This window comes from Anabas testudineus, chromosome 1 (genome assembly GCF_900324465.2).
Source record: "Anabas testudineus chromosome 1, fAnaTes1.2, whole genome shotgun sequence".
NCBI lineage: Eukaryota > Metazoa > Chordata > Actinopteri > Anabantiformes > Anabantidae > Anabas > Anabas testudineus.
The window spans coordinates 25,865,404-25,884,902 of NC_046610.1; the positions used below are offsets into that span (position 1 = coordinate 25,865,404).

Here is a 19,499-nt window from a genome sequence, read left to right on the forward strand (position 1 = left end):
TCTTGGCTGTATATCCTGGTGCTGTGTACAGTATCAGCGAGTCGATGTCTCGTTCGCTCTTGGCATACAGCTTGACGTCATCCATGTAGAGGAGGTGGGTGACGGTTGTGGCATTTTGTAGTCGGTATCCGTAGCCAGTCTTGGTGATGATCTGGCTCAGGGGGTTCAGGCCTACGCAGAACAGCAGTGGGGACAGAGCATCTCCTTGGTATATGCCACACTTGATGTTAACTTGGGCAATCGGCTTGAAGTTGGCCTCTACGGTTGTTTTCCACTTTCCCATTGAGTTCTGGATGAAGTTTCCTAGAGTCCTGTTGATCTTGTACAGTTCCAACCATTTCATGATCCATGTGTGAGGCATTGAGTCATAGGCTTTCTTGTAGTCAATCCAGGCAGTGCACAGGTTGGTGTGTCTGGTCTCGGGTTACTGCTTTGTCTACCAGCAGCTGGTGCTTTGCTCCCCTGGTGTTGCTACCAATTCCGTTCTGGGCACTGCTCATGTATTGATCCATGTGCCTGCTTATCTTAGCTGCTATGATGCCTGACAAGAGCTTTCATGTTGTGCAGAGGCAGGTTATTTGGCGGTAGTTGGATGGGACTGCTCCCTTCTAGGGGTCCTTCAGGATCAGGACTGTCCGGCCTTCCGTTAGCCATTCAGGGTGGGTTCAGGTGGCCGTCCAGTTCTTCATACCCGAGACTCTCTCTTGGATGTCTGCCATTGTGATGGTTACTGGATCTTGTTCAGGAAGGTTGCTGTGGTCTGCTTTCAAGTCCACCAGCCACTGGGCATCGCTGTTATGTGATGCCTCCTTCTCCCATATAATTTTCAGTCTTCAGTCTCCAGCCTTAGTGGGTCTGCTCTCATGTTATTACCCTGCTACTGTGAGTACACCTTGGATGGCTCAGTGGAGAACATCCTGTTTATTCGCCTGGTCTCAACTTCTCTGGTGTATCTCTTCAGCCGGGTAGCCAGGGCTGTAAGCCTTTGCTTGGCAGTCTCCAAGGCCTCAGGTATGGTCATCTTACTGTACTTCATTAAGCACCTGGTTCTTCTTCATGCTGCCTTTCTATAGTTCTAATAGTTGGCTAACTTCTCTCCGTGTTGCCTGGTTCTTACCTCAAGGATCACGGTTGCTGTGCTGTATATCAGCTGATTGGTCTCAGTGATGGTCAGAGTTAGTATTGTCTATAGTGCTGCATTCACATCTTCTAGTAGACTTTCAGAAGGTACTTCACTTATTCTTGTCGACCTGATGATGTTTAATCATTATTATAATATATAAATATATATTATATATATACTGTACATACACACCAATAAAGAGGAAGGTAGCATAATACACATTGATATATAAATATTGGAAATTACATTTACTCCAGTGTCTTCAATGGCAGTCTTTATGAAAACCATATGTTTCACAGCGTTTGATGATTTTTGCCTCAGCACTCTAAAACAATTTTGGACATTCTTGAAATTTTAAGGATTAACTGTCTTTGATTTCTTCAACTTAATTTATTGTTTATATTTTATTCTGGGGCACCAGTATACAACATTATATGATTTTCAATTTTCAATTCCATATCATAATACTTTTTTTGTAGCAGTTCCTTTTGGACTTAACTGAGGCTCTGACAAGGTTCTTTTGAGCTCCTGTCTTTAAGGCCCCCTTTCCCCCATCCTACTCTGTTCTGATTGGCTAGAATGCAGAAGTCTTCCTGTGGGCCACCTAAGTGTCCTTGTCTCTGGATACTGGTTCAATAAACTGCAGATGTCTGAGCCATAGCAAAACGCAGGCTACACAATAACACTACACCTGTTTTTATCAGGCCTACTGCTCAAAATAACATGCAGTGAGCTAATGGTATTACAGTTAGTGTGTGGTGTTTATTAATTAGCACATTAGTCATACAGATAATGTATGCTATTCTTCAGCCAAAGACATCCTCATGTCAATGTTTCTTAAAAATATGTGATCTTATATGTGAACACTGTAATATTTCTCTAACCCGCAACCAAACCTCACACCCCCAACTGGACTCGAACCTTTTGCGTTGCAAAATGGGGAAATTAATCTTCGAGATCCTGTACAAATGTTCTGCTTTACTATCAAAGTGGCATGAGCATGGCTACTTTTTTATTTGCTTGTTGAGGCTATAGGAAAATGGCAAATGGAAAGCATTCATAGTCATATTACCTCAGAGCTAGAGTTTGACAGAAGGCATGTGGGCGTGTCATGGACCAAGCTGGAAGACAAGGACAACCACAGGTAGATTTCCAAAAAAGGACGGTTTATTTACCTAAAGAGGCAAAAAATAACAGGCCACCATGTAGAACAAAATATTGGGCTATATTATTATAAAATATTGGGACAGATGGCCTTTCCGTTCACAAAACCTAAATCAAACTCAGGACAAAACTACCTCAATACAAAATATCATTTAAAGAAAATATAATATAATAATATATTATAATATAATAGGCAGTGTCAACTACATGTGCGCGTCCATTTAGACAACAGAGTTGAATCCAAATTGATAAATGAAATTATACATTTAAAAAATCAAGCGTTTCATAAACTCAAGTGTTTGCAGATACATACAACTAAACATGAGCCAGTGATGTGGGTGATTGTGTGAACTTAACTCTCGCTGTGGCGCTGCAGATACGGCCATCACAGGGAGACTCTTCAGTCAACTGGTCATTGTACCAGATGCTACTGATCAAAGAACCAGCCAAGCATCCTTCATGATGCAGCAAGACAATGGCCTAAAACACACTGCGAAAAGAAAAACGTCTTCCTCTTTTTGTAATTGCTATAACAGCATCAGTGATGTCATGGGAAAGGGAATGGCTTCAGCAAGATTGAGGTTGAAATAAGCTTTGATTCATTATTTCAATGAATATTATGTTTTAAAATGCTTCTGCTCAGTCAAAACGTGGGTCATCAATACAAAGTCAGATATCTTTTGTGTTGGTTTACATATCATGGTGCAGCTTCAAATATAAGGTGGATTTCAAAACAGTTGTCGCACATTTATATTGCAAAAACTAATGAATTAGCCTTGTTTAAACTTTTGTCAGTTGGACCCAGAAGGGTCCTGGTGGTTCTAGAGCACTGTGCCCATTGGAACAACACTAGGTTTATAAGAACATACATTTAGAGGTGCACTCCACCAGTGTAGTTGGCCTTGGCATGTTAAAACAGTTGTATATCTTCTGTGCATCACCAACTTCATCACAAACTTTGTAATTACACACTATAGAGTGTAGAGTGATGGGCAAAACTTGCAATCTTCTACTCCATTTGGCCACAGCGAATCATCTGCTTCCATTTCACCCTATCCTCTGCATCCTCTTCTCCCACACCAACTAATTTCATTGTCCTCTCTCACTACATCTATAAATCTTGGTGAAGATTCTCCGTGGTCCAGGTGAAGTCAGTCAGTGTGGGTGGGTTTCCTGTAAATCTCTATTTCCAGTCTGCCGTCTTGAACATCTTTCCTTTCATTCTTGCTCATCCTCTTTTATCACAAAACACATCTGACTCTTTCCTCCACCCGTTCCATCCTGCTTGCACAAGCCTCTTCACGTCTTTTCCACACTCTCTGTTGCTCTAAATACTTACATTTAGACACTTACACCTTCACCTCTCTACATTTCCCTTCAGCTGCTCTCGTCACAGATCACAATGTCATCTGTGAACAATATAGTCCATGGAGATTCCTGTCTAACCTCATCTGTCAGCCTGTCCATCACCAGTGCAAACAAGAAGGGACTCAGAGCCGATGCAGACCCACCTCCACCTGGAACTCATCTGTCACACCATCAGCTCACCTCACCACTGTCTTACAGCTCTCAGACTTGTCCTGCCCTACTCTGACATACTTCTCTGCCACTCCAGACTACCTCATGCAGTACCACAGCTCCTCTCTCTCTCTTTTGCCCATCTCTGTACTTCTCCATCAGCTTCCTCAGAGCAAATACTGCCTCTGTTGGACTCTTTCTAGGAATGAAACCAGAGTGCTGCTCACAAATGCTGACCTTTGCCCTTAGCCTGCCCTGTTTCCCACAACTTCATTGTATGGCACATCAGCTTTGTTCCTCTGTAGTTGCCATAGCTCTGCACATCTCCCTTGTTCTTAAAATCCGGCAGCAGTACACTCCACTCTCCGGGCAACCTCTCATTCTCCAAGATCTTCTTAAACATGCTAGTCAGTAACTGCCACCTCTCCTAGACACTTCTGTACCTCCTGTTTGTCATCAGGGTCGACTGCTATTCCATTCTTCATCCTCCTCAGGTCACTTGTACTAATCTTTGCTGCTTCCTGCTCTACAACAGTCACATCTTCTACTCTTTGCTCTCTTTCATTTTCCTCATTCATCAACTCTTCAAAGTACTTCTTCCATCTTCACTCCTGACACCTGTCAATATATGTCCATCCCTATCTTTAATGACCCTAACCTGCTGCACATCGTTCCATCTGTCTCTTTGCCTCACCAACCTGTACAGATCCGCCTCTCCCTCCTTAGTGTCCAACCCAGCATACATTCCTTATAGACCCTTTGTTTGACCTTCTCCACCTTTACCTTACACTTCCTCTTCTCGTACCTCTGTCTACTCTCTTCAGTCCTCTGCGTCCCACTTCATCTTAACCTCGTTCTCTTCATTCCACCTAGTCTCTTTCTCCACTTTTCACTTCCCTGATGATAAAAGAACCCTCCTACGAGTCTTCCTGATCACATTAGCTGTAGCTGTCCAGTCATCTGAAAACACCTCCTGACCACTCAGAGCCTGTCTCACCTCCTTCCTAAACAGTACACACCAGTCATCCTCTTTAACTTCCACCACTTCATCCTCTGATTTGTCTTAGTCCTCTTCATCTTCCTCACCACTATCGTCATTTGGGGCAAAAATTGCTATATTTTCTAATATTATTAATTGAAGTTACATTTACAACACAATAATGTCAACACTTTCTGAAGCTACACACACATTTAAATTCCAGCACTCACCTGTTGGTTACATTACACCTGCACAGCTGATGAGAAAATCATTGAGGTGACATTCTCCCCAAGGGAAATCAGTTCACATGGGCAGATTTCTGGGGTGTCCAATAATCTAACACATGCGCTGTTTAAAAAACAACCTACAAGGTTCTGGTCAAAACTGATGAGTTTAATAGAAAACAAAGAAATACCAGAGTTAAGTCAGAAGTGAAGCGTGATCATTTTCACATGTCTCAGTGGTTCAGGTAATGTTTAGGAACTATACTGTAGTAAACCATTATCACTTAATTATACCATGACAGTCTCATGATAATTGCCACATGTGGTTATTGCAAAAATCACGAGTCCATGAGAAGAAATGGAAGCAGATACGTTGACATTTTCAGCTCCACTTTACCAGGAGTTCATCACCTCCTGGGCATTTATCATGCTGTAGCTGGAGCATTTCTGCTAACCAGCTCACCTCTAATTAGCAGCGGAAATACCAGCTTCCTGGTGAAAGAAAACAGCAAAGTTGAGTTTGTAAAAGCATACACTATACATAACAAGGACCACATTAATACTGCAATTAATATTGTTAATATTATTCTTATTACTATTGTTATTAAACACCAAAATGCAGCCTGAAACAAACGTTCAGGCTGATGAGTTCATCTGAAAGAAAAAACTCAACAAGACATGCAAACGTTCTCCTCGTCCTCTTCTCTTCCGTCGCCGTGCTCGTCTTCGTTGCCATCATCAGTGCAGTATACTCAATAAAAGGAAGGTATTCACAGTTTTCTATCCACCTCACAACAGTGAGAGCTCCTACTGGCTCAGGTATCAGTATCAGCAGCTGCCATTGGCTGAGCGTGGAGAGCTCTGATTGGTTCTCAGTCTGTTTGGCACATCATCTAGTTGGCTTCAGAACTCCTTTGATAAGAGTATGTGTCTGTGTCTATGTGCATGTGTGCGTGCAAACAAGTGTGTTGTCAGATATGTTAATGTACTGCATGTCAGTGTCTACTGGGTTTGTGTCGATGTTGCTCAGTTGATGTGTTGACCTATAGACAGGGATGGGCAGCATTTCTGTGTATGACATACTCAACCAATGCAATTCTCCTTGGCATGTGAAAACAGTTGCATATCATCTGTGGCTTTAGAAAAGCGTTATTACAAATGAGATAAAACTGGCTTAAATGGCCGATATTACTTTAAGCTGGGACTAGTTAGCTTCAGCTAATCACCCCACTGTTTCCACATTACTGATGCATGATTCCTGTGTGGTAGAATATGCATATGCATGGAATAACCACAAAATGAATGAATATCACAATGGATTTAGGTAGAGCGGCCCAGCATTCACATACTGCTGGTTCAAAGACAAAAACATTTAATCATTATCCTAAAAGATGAGTGAGGAGCATGCAGTAGCTAACACGCCATGTCAGCTAATAAAAGAAACTGAAACTGAAATCTAAAAAGTAATAATATTATTAAATCATGCAAATGCACGGTGTGAACTTTCCGACAGTAGCCATGTGGTGTGTCGTTTTCTAAGACAGGAGTATGACCACATTCACTTGGAGTGGATCAGACAGCTGGCTTCTATTTCAAATTTGGCAGAGTTGACTGTCCCACACACAAACAAAGCACCTGACACCACAGCTATAATGTAGCAGGGAATTGTAGGACCGGGGCCAAAAAAAGAGAAGAAGCTTGCATGAAATGTTCCCAAACCCAAAGCTACGTTTTCACTTTGTGTCATCCCAACCTGTTCACTGACCAGGCTAACCAATGCTATGCTACACCATTCCCCAGTACTGTGTATTTACTTACAGTGACAGACACAGATCACTGGAATAAATCTTAAAGTATAGGTATAGTACTATCACCAAATGCTTACTGGTCAATCTACGTACAGCAAGATATTTATGTTTCAGAATTTGTGCTGTTTGTTTGTAACTTTTCTTTGATCATTTCATCTACCTATGAGTTGATAACTATGGTAGTTTATTTTCTTTTGATGCACTAGTACTCACCAAAATAACAAAGGAGTTTAAAATAAACTGCGTCAAAACACACATACTGTACACAGGCCCATCCCTGTATAGTGTTTGTGTTTTCATTCCACTGTGTGTGTGTGTGTGTGTGTGTGTGTGTGTTAGGCCATGCATCTCTCGGGTCTGTTAAAAGTTAAAAGTCTCTACTAATTAGGGATTTTCAGGCAGAAATAAGTAAAACATTTGGGAATAATAACATCATTATCTGCTATAATAATTACTATTGTTTCATGGATGTGATTTCTCAGGACACTTGCACTCACTTAAACCAAGACTCGGCTTTAAGACCCACAATACCTGATCACGTCCCTGATTAATGTTATTGCATTAATGCCAGCATCACTGTCCTTATTTTCTATACAAGAGGAGCCTCCATGGCAAAAATCTACGAAACAATGATTTGTGTTTGATTAGAAAACTGTCTACTGTGCTTAATTGTTTTTCATAAATTTGTACACGACCAGCCATTTTTCTCGCTGATGCTCAAGTGATTGACTCCGTAGGTGGGCAGGTCTTTTTCTGCAGCCCGACAGCCAAGTGATGGGAGGACATTTGTCCAGTCTTTCTAGGCTAGATGTCAAAGAGCAAGATCTGTAGTCCTTAGAGAGATATGATTGGCTAAACACCAGTTTGGATATCACCCATGGTGAGTGGTAATTTGTCACCAAAGGAGATGACAAGCATTTCCATTCACTTTCAGAGGGGTAGGAACGATGTGTGTCAATTGGCTGTAAGGCACTGGCTCGGGCCTGGTCAGGAGAGATCAGTCATGCTGAGGCTCATGGGTAATCCTGGACGAAGGTAAGCCACTGGGACACGACCATTCTCACTGGTCGATCCGGTGATAGACAGACGGGCTTTGGAACGCATTGCATCTGTGAATTTCATCTGTGCAAGCAAGAACAGACAAAGCATGTTTTAATCATTAGCACCAGAAACAAAACTAGGAAAAGACGGAACTGCAGGTTGTTAGATACATTTTACACTCACATCAGAAGTGGCAAATCAATGTTAGAGAACAAGAGGCTTAATCTAGGTGCAGTGGCAAACTCTACCACCATAGTCTGACATGCACCTCATCAGCAATGTAACCATGTGTCACGGTGATGCAGACCGCAGCAACAGAGGTTGATCGTATCTATTTTCTGCTTTGCAGTAATGATAAACTAACTCCTGTAACATCCCAAATGATTGTCCTCTCCCTCCACTGTTGACATAATGTTTCATGTTGGTGTGTAGTTCTCTTCTTACATCATACACATTGCTGCAAACTAATCAACCTTAGTGACATCAGTCCACAAAACCTAGGAATATGTCTGAGCTAAAGCAGTTCAGTGAGTAAGAATGGTCCAAAGTGCCTCTTGATGTTTTGCAGGTCAAATCCACAGCTACAGGAACTTGCTTGAGTTTACTTCAAAGGTTCAACTAGTTATTAAATACTTCACTTACTTGTACCACCACTCTGTATGCTTAATGGGTGTGTTAAATAAATTATCAGCTTAGAAATAATGTTTATATTTGTGTTTGTTGAAGATTAGATCCCACTTCATAACCAACTTACACAGGAAAATTGTTCACTTGCTTTTTTCCCATTCAAAGCAAGTTGAAAAGGAGTGAATCACCATTTCATTTATGTATTCATACATACATAAATTCATGTATGTTTAGATTGAGACCCTGCTATGACATTAAAACAAATCCAGTTACTTCATAATGTATTCAGATTCCTTCACTTACATGCACACTGTACTGCATTGTACATTAAATGTGCTGGAATAGAATGGAAAATGTACCGTACATTGTTTGCAACTATTTACATGCAATGACGCAAGTACTAAAACATGTTTTAGTACTGAAATCACTAATTTCCAGAACAACTTTATACTTTAGAAGAATCTTTGTTCTCATACTCTTAGCAACCTCTATATCCTGTTTGATAAACTCCAGGCTGTAGCCTCCCTATGATAAAGGTCTGATTGATGCAGCGTTACTGAGACGATCAGTGGACATCTGTTAAGAGTGATTGTTGGGTTCCTGGTCATCTACCATGCCCCAAGGTCTTAGTAATTCCAGACTTCTTCCACTTCATGTAACAGGTGCCTCTGTGCTCCTGTGAAGAGTCAACGCTTTAACTCTTCCCTCTTAGCCTTTGTCCTAACATGCAGTGGAAGTTATGTGACCTTATCTACACAGCTATGTGCCAATTGCCATTCAATTCAATTTGCTGTAGATGAACTGAAATTCATGCAAACATGATGCACCTGGTCACAAGTTAGAGCGACAGCAAGGAGTGTATACATTTTTGTAAATGAGAAATTTAAGTTTTTGATTCTTTATAAATTAGCAAAGCTTTTTAGAAATGTTTTCTGGTTGTTATTTTGGGCTATCATGCCTACATTGATCAAATTAAATATACAATGCAATACGTGAGGGATCTGAATACTTTCAAAAATGACTTTATATGATATAAATATACTGTATGTCTCTCTCTCTCTCTCTATATATATATATACATATGTATAGTACTGTGCAAAAATCTTAGGCCCCATTACATTTTTCTTTGGTTTGGCAGTGCTATTATAACTATATACCTGTTTATATTGTAGTCACTTGATTAGAATACAGCTATTGTACATAGGAAATATGTTTACAGTGATAAAAAAATCACAAAAATATCAGAACAAACATGTTTGTTTTAACATTATGTTGGCAAAAGTGACAAATAATAAGTGTAACCTCTGTAGAGGAATCTGGAAATATCAAGGACAAAAACAGAAGTGGAAGATGTGATGAGAAGTTTCCCAGAGTTTTTTCTTTGAGAGATCAGAAGTCCAGCAAGGACCTGGTTCAGCATCTGGCAGCTTTGTGTGGGTGCTAAGTTGGTCCTTGCGCAGCCTAAAGAAGCTTGACCAAACATGTTTTTTGTGGAAAGGCAAAAGCCAAGAAACCACTTCTAATGTTAAAAAAAAAAAAAAAAAGAGAGAAATAAATACTGGTCACCGATCATAAAAGAACAAAGCAAATGGTGCCTAAGACTTTTACACAGTACTGTATATGTTCATGTTCATTAAGACAGAGAGAGAGAGACAGCAATTCAATCATTACTTTATTAATTATTATGCATGTATATGTATTTCATACTATAAGTGTGAGCTATAATGTAGCATTATTCAATGAATGGACGAGTAAAAGCAATATGGCAGAAAATGAGGGTGATACTTAAGGCAAATTAAATCACTGAGTAGTGACATTATGTACATATGAGTTCTGGTTTGGAGAAAAAAACTAACACATTATCTCCTTGTTAGATACACATTATCTTTTATTGCTATTGATGTTCCTACAGCAGCTTAAGGCGCTTTGGCTGCAGTGAACTAAGAAACTGTAACTTTTATTTTCTTCAAGAGAGCAGGTACAGCAAATAATGTGTAGGATACCTTATCTTGTGTAACCAGTCACATCACATAGCTGGTGAAGCTGAAGTAGTATGGGGGTACACCTCACTTCTCTTCTTCAGAAAACAGAAATTAAAGGTATCATTTAATTCCCTGCAGATGATCCTCTCAGTACAATAAGAGCTATACTCTATAGAGTCATCCCCACAAGCAGCCAGGGAAGGAAATATCTGACACTGGTGTGAAGTACACCAAAGGTGTAACTGTTTCATCTAAAATGCAAAACTAAACCGAATTCTGCTGCACAAATATTGCTCACTGGTCTTGCTCCTGGTCAGATCTGCCCCCACTTGTTGGGGCAACTAAAAACCTTTGCTGTTTGAAGCCAGGCAAAGGTACCGCTGCAGCAATGGCAACCCTACAAAATATAAAAAGATACTGTAACACATGCTGTAGTTTGATTACAGTGTATGTAGTTGCATACCATTAACCCAGCACACAAGGTATACAGCTTCCTCAGCACCTCAGATCAACATACAGTATCTTCTGAAAGAAACCACAATGGCACTAATATCACATCCTGTAGAAGAGCAGGTGGGGCGGCAGGATACTTTACTAGCAGGTTGCAGTAGTATTGCTGTCTCACTCAGCCTGGTCCCCAACAACTGTGCTGTCGACACAGCTGACAGATACGTTTGTTTTCCATTAAACTATGCGAGAGAGAGGTATTAATTAAAATTTTTTAATTTATTAGTTAATTTCACCTGCTGCGATGGCAGAAGAAAAAAATACTGTAATTAAAAAAAACGTTTTTATATCTGGCACTCCACTAGACAGATTACCTAATATGTTTGTAGCATGGGGACAGAGCAAAGCACATGAACAGAGGCTTTCAGTGACTGTAATCGATTTGCTAGCAGCACTCTCATAAACCCTCACCTGCCCAGGAAAGAATAACAAAAAAAACAAAACAAAAGTACTGACCAAAGCATAAAAGAGCAGACTGTGCTGCATACATATCACCACAGGTCAAACACCTTCCATAGGTTATAGAGGTGTATTAAACCAGTTCATACAAACGTGTCATATCCCATACTGTATGTGTTTTACAGGTTAGATAACTGAAAGGGAACAGTGGTGTTACACCTGTTCTACCTCTCTGACCCGCATCTGATGATGCTACCAGTCCAAACCATTCTATGTAATAAATGAAATCATGGGGCTGCCTAAGCAAAACCTGGCATTAAGATAGATGAGAGTGACTGATCAATGAGTTAGGATATCAAAGAGGATGATTGGCTATAAAGTAAGTTTAAAGGGCGACCTGTGAAGGAAAACAAAAGTAAAAAAAGGAAAAAGTGGGTGGGAAGGAAGAAGGAGAGGAGGAAAGAGAGGTGCTGAGGAGGGGCAAGGAGAAGAGGTCTGGGCATGTGAGAGGAAGCAAGGAGCAGGAGCAAGCAAGCTGCTGGGTGATAAGTGAATAAAGAAAAGAGAAATCACATACATAAACAGGTTTGAGCAGATACATATGCCCGTAGCTCAATGTTAATCTAAACACTACTGTGAGCTTCATGTTGCCATTATTGATGAAGAACAACTGCTGCATTCATGTACTGCTCAGAGATGTCAGCCAGAAATGGCGACTTTTGTGTCATTACTATGATGCCAGTAAACACATTTAATGCAGATGGATAGCAAATCAGACTGTTTTAAAGGATAGTGGGATATGTTCAATTTGTGCTTTTAAATTACAAAACATTGATTAGTATGACATGTAATACCAATATTAATAAAAAACATAAGAGTGATATATTATTCATCTGGTTTCATAAACCTCAAATGTCACTATAATGATAAACTTACATATTTGTTGCTACTTTAACTCCAACCTAACATTTCTCTGATGCTTTTAAATAAAGGTAGTGGTACTGAAGCTGTTATGCACTGTTATACTGTGAATGCAGCAGTCGCTTAATAATATGTATTAAAGTTTAATTTTATCTAAACATTGTTTATGACTGTGACTGGTCAGGGAAGTTTTAGCCATCAATCATCTCTCTCCTACCCGTGTTAGATCTTGACGCTCTCAATGCCGTAAACGTTGTAGCCCTCTTTATAGGTGGCGTAGTTTGGCTGGTGGCTGGGGGACAGCAGGTTGAAGTTGGGGGCATGTTGAGGAGAAGACAGAGTGTGTGTGTAGTTCCCTGTGTGCTGGGGTGATGACAAGGTGTTGGCTGCCACCTTCATAACATAAAAATAAAGTCACCATTATTATACCGACTGTGGTGAAGGAGCAATGACGATTCCTTCGCTGTGTGACGGTTAAATGTACTGATACTTGTTTAAGAATCAATAGCACAATTAGTAGACAGCTGCAAAAGCAGAGACAGGAAAAGAAAGTCCGTCTATCAATGAAAATGTGGTCAAATCTAGTTAAAGATGGAAAATACAGAGTTACAAAGAGAGAAAGAGCAGAAAAGAAGACTAAAGATTTCAAAGTGATACATACAAAGACATAGTCCAGTGTCTAAAAGCTCTAAAATATCTTTATATCCCTTTTCCTTATCGCTCTTTACAAAGACCTCTACCACAAAAATGTAATGGGCAGCTAGTAATTATAATTCAATACATTTTTTTTGTTATTTTGATATACTAATCCCCACAGGGAATTTCTTAAACCCTGCAGCCTTGCAGCTACATTTAATGTGTCAACGTGTTGGGCCAAACTAGAAGGTTCTGGGTTGTTTGAGACTAGTAAAGAAGGATTCTGGGTTAACATTCTATCAAACTAAATTAATAAATTAATTGGTAAAAGGTGGGGGAAAAGAAATTAAAACAGGAAGGCAGAGTATACAGACCAGGTTGAACCAAATGACGATTGTTAAGGGCAGGCAGAGCATTTAAAATGTGGCACATAGTTTCAGTAGTAATACAAAGCTGTGATAACAGTCCCTCCACTTTTCAGTGGATCAGATATTGTGCAGAACTGGCCAGCCTCAAAGGTTTTTATTTAAAAATCTAGTTTAAAAGCTAATGTGCCCAATTGTTCATTTGGTCTTGGTCTAACGGTCTGTTGTCTGTCATGTGGTATTTATTAATTTACAAATTCATGAACAGTTGTTAAGAGAAAGCAATGATATGCTAATAAAATTACAGGTAGTTTGTTGCTACGCAGGGTTTAAATATTAGCTATTATGAGCTGGTTAATTATTGTTTATATGAAATGGTTTATGGGGAAATGAAATTGTTATATGATGTTAAAAAGAACTGTGTTAACGATAATGGTGACTATGTATACTATGGATTGTGAGCATGGACAAAGGTTACATAGAATTTTCTAGTGGGTTTCCTAGTTAGTTCAGGTTTTTCACCTCCTGTTTGACCAACAATGGACTGTAATGTCAAACTGAAAAACTATGATAATAAAAACATGGAAAAAAGAAAAAGAAGTTGTTCGCCACTGAGTGAGATTCAGTCCTAATCTGGACGATGCTCCCTTTCAAGTGAGGAAACTGCCCATTTAAGAAAAAAAAACAAAAAACAAAAACACTACATACAAGGGTTTGAATTTTGTCCTTTACCATGTGGACAGGAAGAACTGGAAGTCTAACCACTCTCCTGCAGCTTTTAATCAACTGCGTCACAGCTGTCGCTCCTTTTCAAATTATTAAAATTCAACTCATCTTAACCATAGATCAAAAAGCAGTGTTCTTTATTTTGACAGTTTTCTTTGTAAAAAAACAAAACAAAAAACAAATAAATAAACAGAGTTAAGAGCTGCTACTAGTGCGGCTTTACCAAGACTGTGAATGATGAATTACAGGCCTTATCACACTATAGTCATGGTTCAATAGATGACCTACTACTTTTTGTCATAGCTATATTAAAACTGTGACATGTGGGATTTTGGTGACATCTAGCGGTAAAATAAAATATTATGCCAAAGTGACAATTAAAATGATGTAAAGTGCATCAAGTCCTTCTAGGAAGGAATATGGGGTAAATAGGTCAACATTGGTAGTCAGTATTGTTACTTTAGTAATTACCTATTAGAAGGTGTGGTTAAAAAATACAGGTTCAAATGAAAAATTACATTTTTTAAATATTCAGTTAAAAATAACACTACAAAAATATCAATATTCTGAAAGTAATGTAGGGATGAATAATCACACTATGCGGACTATGCAAAACATATTTTGCTTACAATTTTGTGTTTTTTGACTTGGAATGTAAAACTGGTCAAAGGTAGGTGAGATACTCTGGAATGTCCTTGTGAATATTTATAATTAAAACACTGATGGGGTTACTCATAATACTTTCTGCTTTGTGTCCGTGCTATCACAGTGTCCTCCTTAGAACACTGTATTGCTCTTGCATATTTAATGCACATACAATACAAGATGCTGATTTAACACTCCATGTTTAAACCTAAGATAAGTGGCAACACTGAGGTGAAGAGCTAGGGGTCTGAAGAGCTATGCTTGGGATCTATTGCTGTTTGCTGAAGCTACCACCAAATGCTGTTGGTTAGTAGTGTGTGAGAAGGACTGAAGACCAGGCTGAGTGTGTTCAGTTAGGAAGGTGCTGTTGAGCTGACCACTCTGTAGTGGAAGCAAGAGCAGAGATATTAAAAAGGTGTGATCAAAATAAGATGTGCTGCAACATTTTGGATCATCTGGAGAAGTTTAATAGTGCACGATAGAAGAGCTGAAGAGAGCCTAGGCACAGGGGGTCATCTGATGATATTTAGACACTGACAGATATTGAAAAAACCTGTCAACGTCTGTGAGGATTGTGAACTGTGGTTTAAAAGATATAATGGTCTGGAAGTTCCTCTAAGTTACTACTCCTACATTCAGACAAGACGGGTAATTTTGTTTGGTCCTAAAAATCCCAGAGACTTGATGTTACCCTAAATGACATTGGATTCAAGTAATACTGTGAGGAATCTCCATCTGACCAGGAGATCTCTTTTACAAAACACATAAAAGAAATCTCTTCCTGCTTCCACCTGAGAAATATTGCTAAAATTATGAGCATACTGTGTCAAAGTGATGCTAAAAAACTAGTCCATGGATCTGTTACTTCTAAATTGGACTATTGTAATTAATTATTAATAGTTAGTCCCAATAACTCATTAAAAAGCCTCCAGTTAATCCAAAATGCTGCAGCCAGAGTTCTGACAGGAATTTGCAAGAGAGATCATATTTCTCCTATACCAGCTTCTCTCCATTGGCACCTTGTAAAATCCAGAATATAATTTAAAATACATAGTATACTTACTATAATTGTGAATAAAGTTATATTTTGTAAGCTCTTAAGTCTTACACTGTAAAGTGCCCTGAGATGACTTCTGTTGTGATTTGAGGCTATATAAATAAAACAGAATTGAACGGACCTGAGGTAAATTGGTGTAGATTAAAGCAAGCCCTTCACAAAGGTCAAGATGATGTAAACCAGGGATGCCGAGATATGGGAAGGGATTAAAGAAGGCCAAAAGCAGCAGTACAGAACTTTGTTCTGTGCAGAGATCACACAGGCGACAATGCACTCTATTAAACAGTCAACAGCTGTCAGAGGAAACTACGGTGAGGTAAAAGGACAGTCCTTACTGAAGGGCCAGGCAACAAAGGTTTGTTCAGCTGATCAGGCAAACAGCCATCAGGAACACAAGGAGTCGTTAATAATACCCACCTGGTACTCTTCTATGTACCAGGTGATGACTCCACTTAAGCAGGAGGACGGTAATACAAGTTGGCAGGGATTAAAGGTGTTATACTTGGTATTTCAGATGATGGGCAAGTTGAAGTCATAAAAGAAAATCTACCTGGCTTGACAGGTGTTGCGTCACAGTCTTGCTGTCTGTTCCAACAAAGAGTGGCAGCTACATTTCCTCCTACCAGTATCTCCATCCCTCCTGTGCTAGCTTTACAACCAGCAACTCTTGTTTCTCCACAACATTAATTACATTCAGTTTGAAGGCTTCCAGAAAAAGAGAACACATGGATGCAACTTGTCATCAGAGAAAAGCTCCTGCCAACACTTCAAAACAATTAACCAAGACTATGAAATTTAGTACTCCTAAAACCTCTGTCCCTGCTTATGTGTGGTAGATGTGGCCAAACAGAACCCCATACAGTCTAAACTGGATTATGGAGATGATATATATCCGTCTGTAGTCCTTCTGTAGCTGTGCTGTGATCCTGTGTATCATAGCGCCATTCAACTGTTATGTATGTACTCAGTCTCAGTTCTGCCCTTTAAATGGGATCTGCATCTTGAGACATCCTAATAAGATGAAGAACAATATGAAAAATAAATAGATAACGAAACAAACAAGATGAAATGGTCATATGCTCAATACGCTTAGACCAGAAAACGCAGCTCATATCAGTAATATGTGCATATAAAGTGATATGAAACAACATGCATCTGCATTTATTATAGTCCTGCAAAACAATTGCAGGCTCTAAAACCTTCCTATTAAATTAAATTTCACCTTTGCACCTTCAACGGTCCAGCCTTACAAACAACATAACAATAACAACTGACTTGGAGGCAAGTCAGGTATGGTCCAAGCACTCTTCACTGACCAAAAGCAATCAAGGAGCTTGCTTGCTTCCTTGGCTGGACTCAGACAGTTCACTCTTCCAAGATATGATCCACCCTTGCACTGGACTTACATTATTTCCTATAATTTAAATTTCAGTAACAATTTAAAATACTCTCTACTCTTTATGACCTTGTGATATTCGATAGTTACCTATCATCAGCTTCACCACTTTACCAGCCCTTAATCTTTTTTAATGTACACTCAGTGAATATTTGCAGTATTTTTATATTTCTTAAATAAAAAAAAATGTATTTCTAGGTATGGATCATTACAGAAAAAGTAATGCCACGAAAAACATGTGACTATGAGGTATATGATCGTGTGATGTACAGTTAGTGAGTTATGAAAGAAAAAGTTTGAAACGGGCTATTTTTTACTGCATCTGCAGTCTCCTATATGTTTTCAAAAAACATCATATTTGTTGACAGTTTATGCCACACAGGTGCTTTGAAAGCAAGCAAACAAGCAAACAAACAAACCGCACTTTTCCAACACCACAGGTGTGTGGAACCAGGAAGTCAGTGTGAAGTGAAGGGAACTAAATGCCTGTACACTTGCTTGCTGACATCTTCTGTTCTAAGACTGCTAGTTGTGCTCTATTTCTATTTCTCTATTATTAGTTTGTTAGGTGCACAGAGGTAAAACTAATGCAGACTAATCCAACAGCCTTGCAATCACTGTTACCTTTGTGAAGGTTTATGTTGTTTTAGAGAGTTGGTAGTGTGGTTGAATTCTACTGCATTATACTAAAGGTTGTTTCAAATTTACCAGGTTTACCTTCATTTCCCTGAATATGAAGGGATAATATGAATAATGGACTAAATCTAACAATTTAAACAGAAAACAATTAAACAACAACTTTGAAATGTACCTATATGTAGGTGTATCTGGTAACTGAAAACTAAATGCTAATTATATTGAGGACAGAAGGTCAAAAATTTAAATTAAACTTAATTATTAAAATTAAAACAAAAACTGGTATTTGAGAAGTTGCACCTCATAGACATACCTTCATTTTTTTGGCCTCAGCACGGCTCTTGTAGCAGAACTCTACTAGTGCAACCATCATGGCCAGACCCAGTCCGCCAACCAGAATGTAGAAGACTCCAGCTACATTACTAAGAGACAAAGCGCTGGTCTTTTCCTGGTACACAAACACACAAGAAAAAAAAGAAGGCAGCCAACCAGAGAAATGTTGGATTAGTGGAGTAGTTTACTTCTTTTTGCTAGCATCTAGCTGACAGGTTATTTGTAAAACATATTCTCCTCAACTGACTGAAGAAGATTGAGCTACCCTGTCTGCATAGTTATCTGATATATGAGAACGTAACATGAGGACAGCACAGTTACACACAAATAGAGTCTAGATGACCTGCATAAATTAAAAACATTATTACCCTTTCTCTATATGTAAATGACTATCTAACAACGTATACATTTGTGATTCTCAACTTTTAGATGAGTAGGTCTGTGTGACATATAACCCCGTTAAGACATAGAATTCAAACTGCAAGGATTCAAAAGCTCTGGACTCGTGGCTTCTAACAGTTGATTAAGACTTGAATCTAAGTTTGAATTCAGATCAAACTCCCAGCAAATTTAATTGTGCAGCCTTTTAGTCTAACACAGATTAAAATTCTGTGATCTTCAGTTGTCAATGAAATTCCACGAAGCAGATGGTTGTGGCCTGCATGACTGAAAGTCAGTCAACTCTCATAGTGGACCAGTCAAAGATATTATATTAACAACACTGTAAAAAAATAAAATGCTCCCTTCCCTACTGTTTGCATATTTGTCACAATTAAACGATACAGGTAATAAAAAAGACGATATTACACAAGATTAGAGGAGATAACCAGAGGAAATACAAAATACAGTTTATTTATTAAATGCCTTTAAAGAATGATGACTTAACTTAATAAAGAAAAAAAGCTGTCCAAAGCTGGCTCCAAGGGCATAATATTGACTCATCCAGGAGGTCATATGAGAACCTAGAACAACATTTTAAGAACTGCAGGCCTCAGTTAAGTTCAGTGTTCATCATTCAACAAAAAGAAGGAGACTGGACAAAAAATACAGAGGAGAGTTCGAAAGTGAAAGTCACTGCTGACAGGGAAGAATACAAAGGCTTGTCTAATATTTGTAATAACGATTTGATTATCCACAAGATCTTTGTAAAAATAATCTGTGAACTGAGAATGGAAAGGTTTGACTTTTTGCAAACACTTGATTACAGTTGTTTCCACCAAAAGTGGTTTGGACAGCTTTTTTCTGTTAATAAATTATATCATCACTTAAAAATAGCATTTTATATTTACTTGGGTTATCTTTGTGTAACCTGAACATTTGCTTGATGATCTTAGTTATTTAAGTGTTATAAATGCAAAAAATGAGAGGGAGGCAAATACTTTTGACAGCACAGTACATATATATATATATAT

At 38.9% G+C, this 19,499-nt stretch overlaps 1 protein-coding gene across 4 annotated transcripts in view; it reads right to left on the reverse strand.

The window, feature by feature from the left end:
- Positions 1-5,167: 5,167 nt before the first annotated feature.
- Positions 5,168-19,499, reverse strand: part of LOC113162551 (glutamate receptor 2-like) — a 47,409-nt gene continuing 33,077 nt past the window's right edge. For 2 of the 4 annotated variants that reach the window (XM_026360739.1, XM_026360738.1), the window contains exons 18-20: positions 18,068-18,202; positions 12,511-12,686; positions 7,823-7,938 (exon numbers count right to left, since the gene is read on the reverse strand). In XM_026360739.1, the coding sequence (XP_026216524.1) occupies positions 12,516-12,686; positions 18,068-18,202 (306 nt within the window). In that variant the 3' untranslated portion in view covers positions 7,823-7,938; positions 12,511-12,515. Of the gene's footprint in view, positions 7,939-12,510; positions 12,687-18,067; positions 18,203-19,499 lie in introns of all 4 variants that reach the window. The other 2 variants (XM_026360740.1, XM_026360741.1) reach the window with 1 other exon arrangement.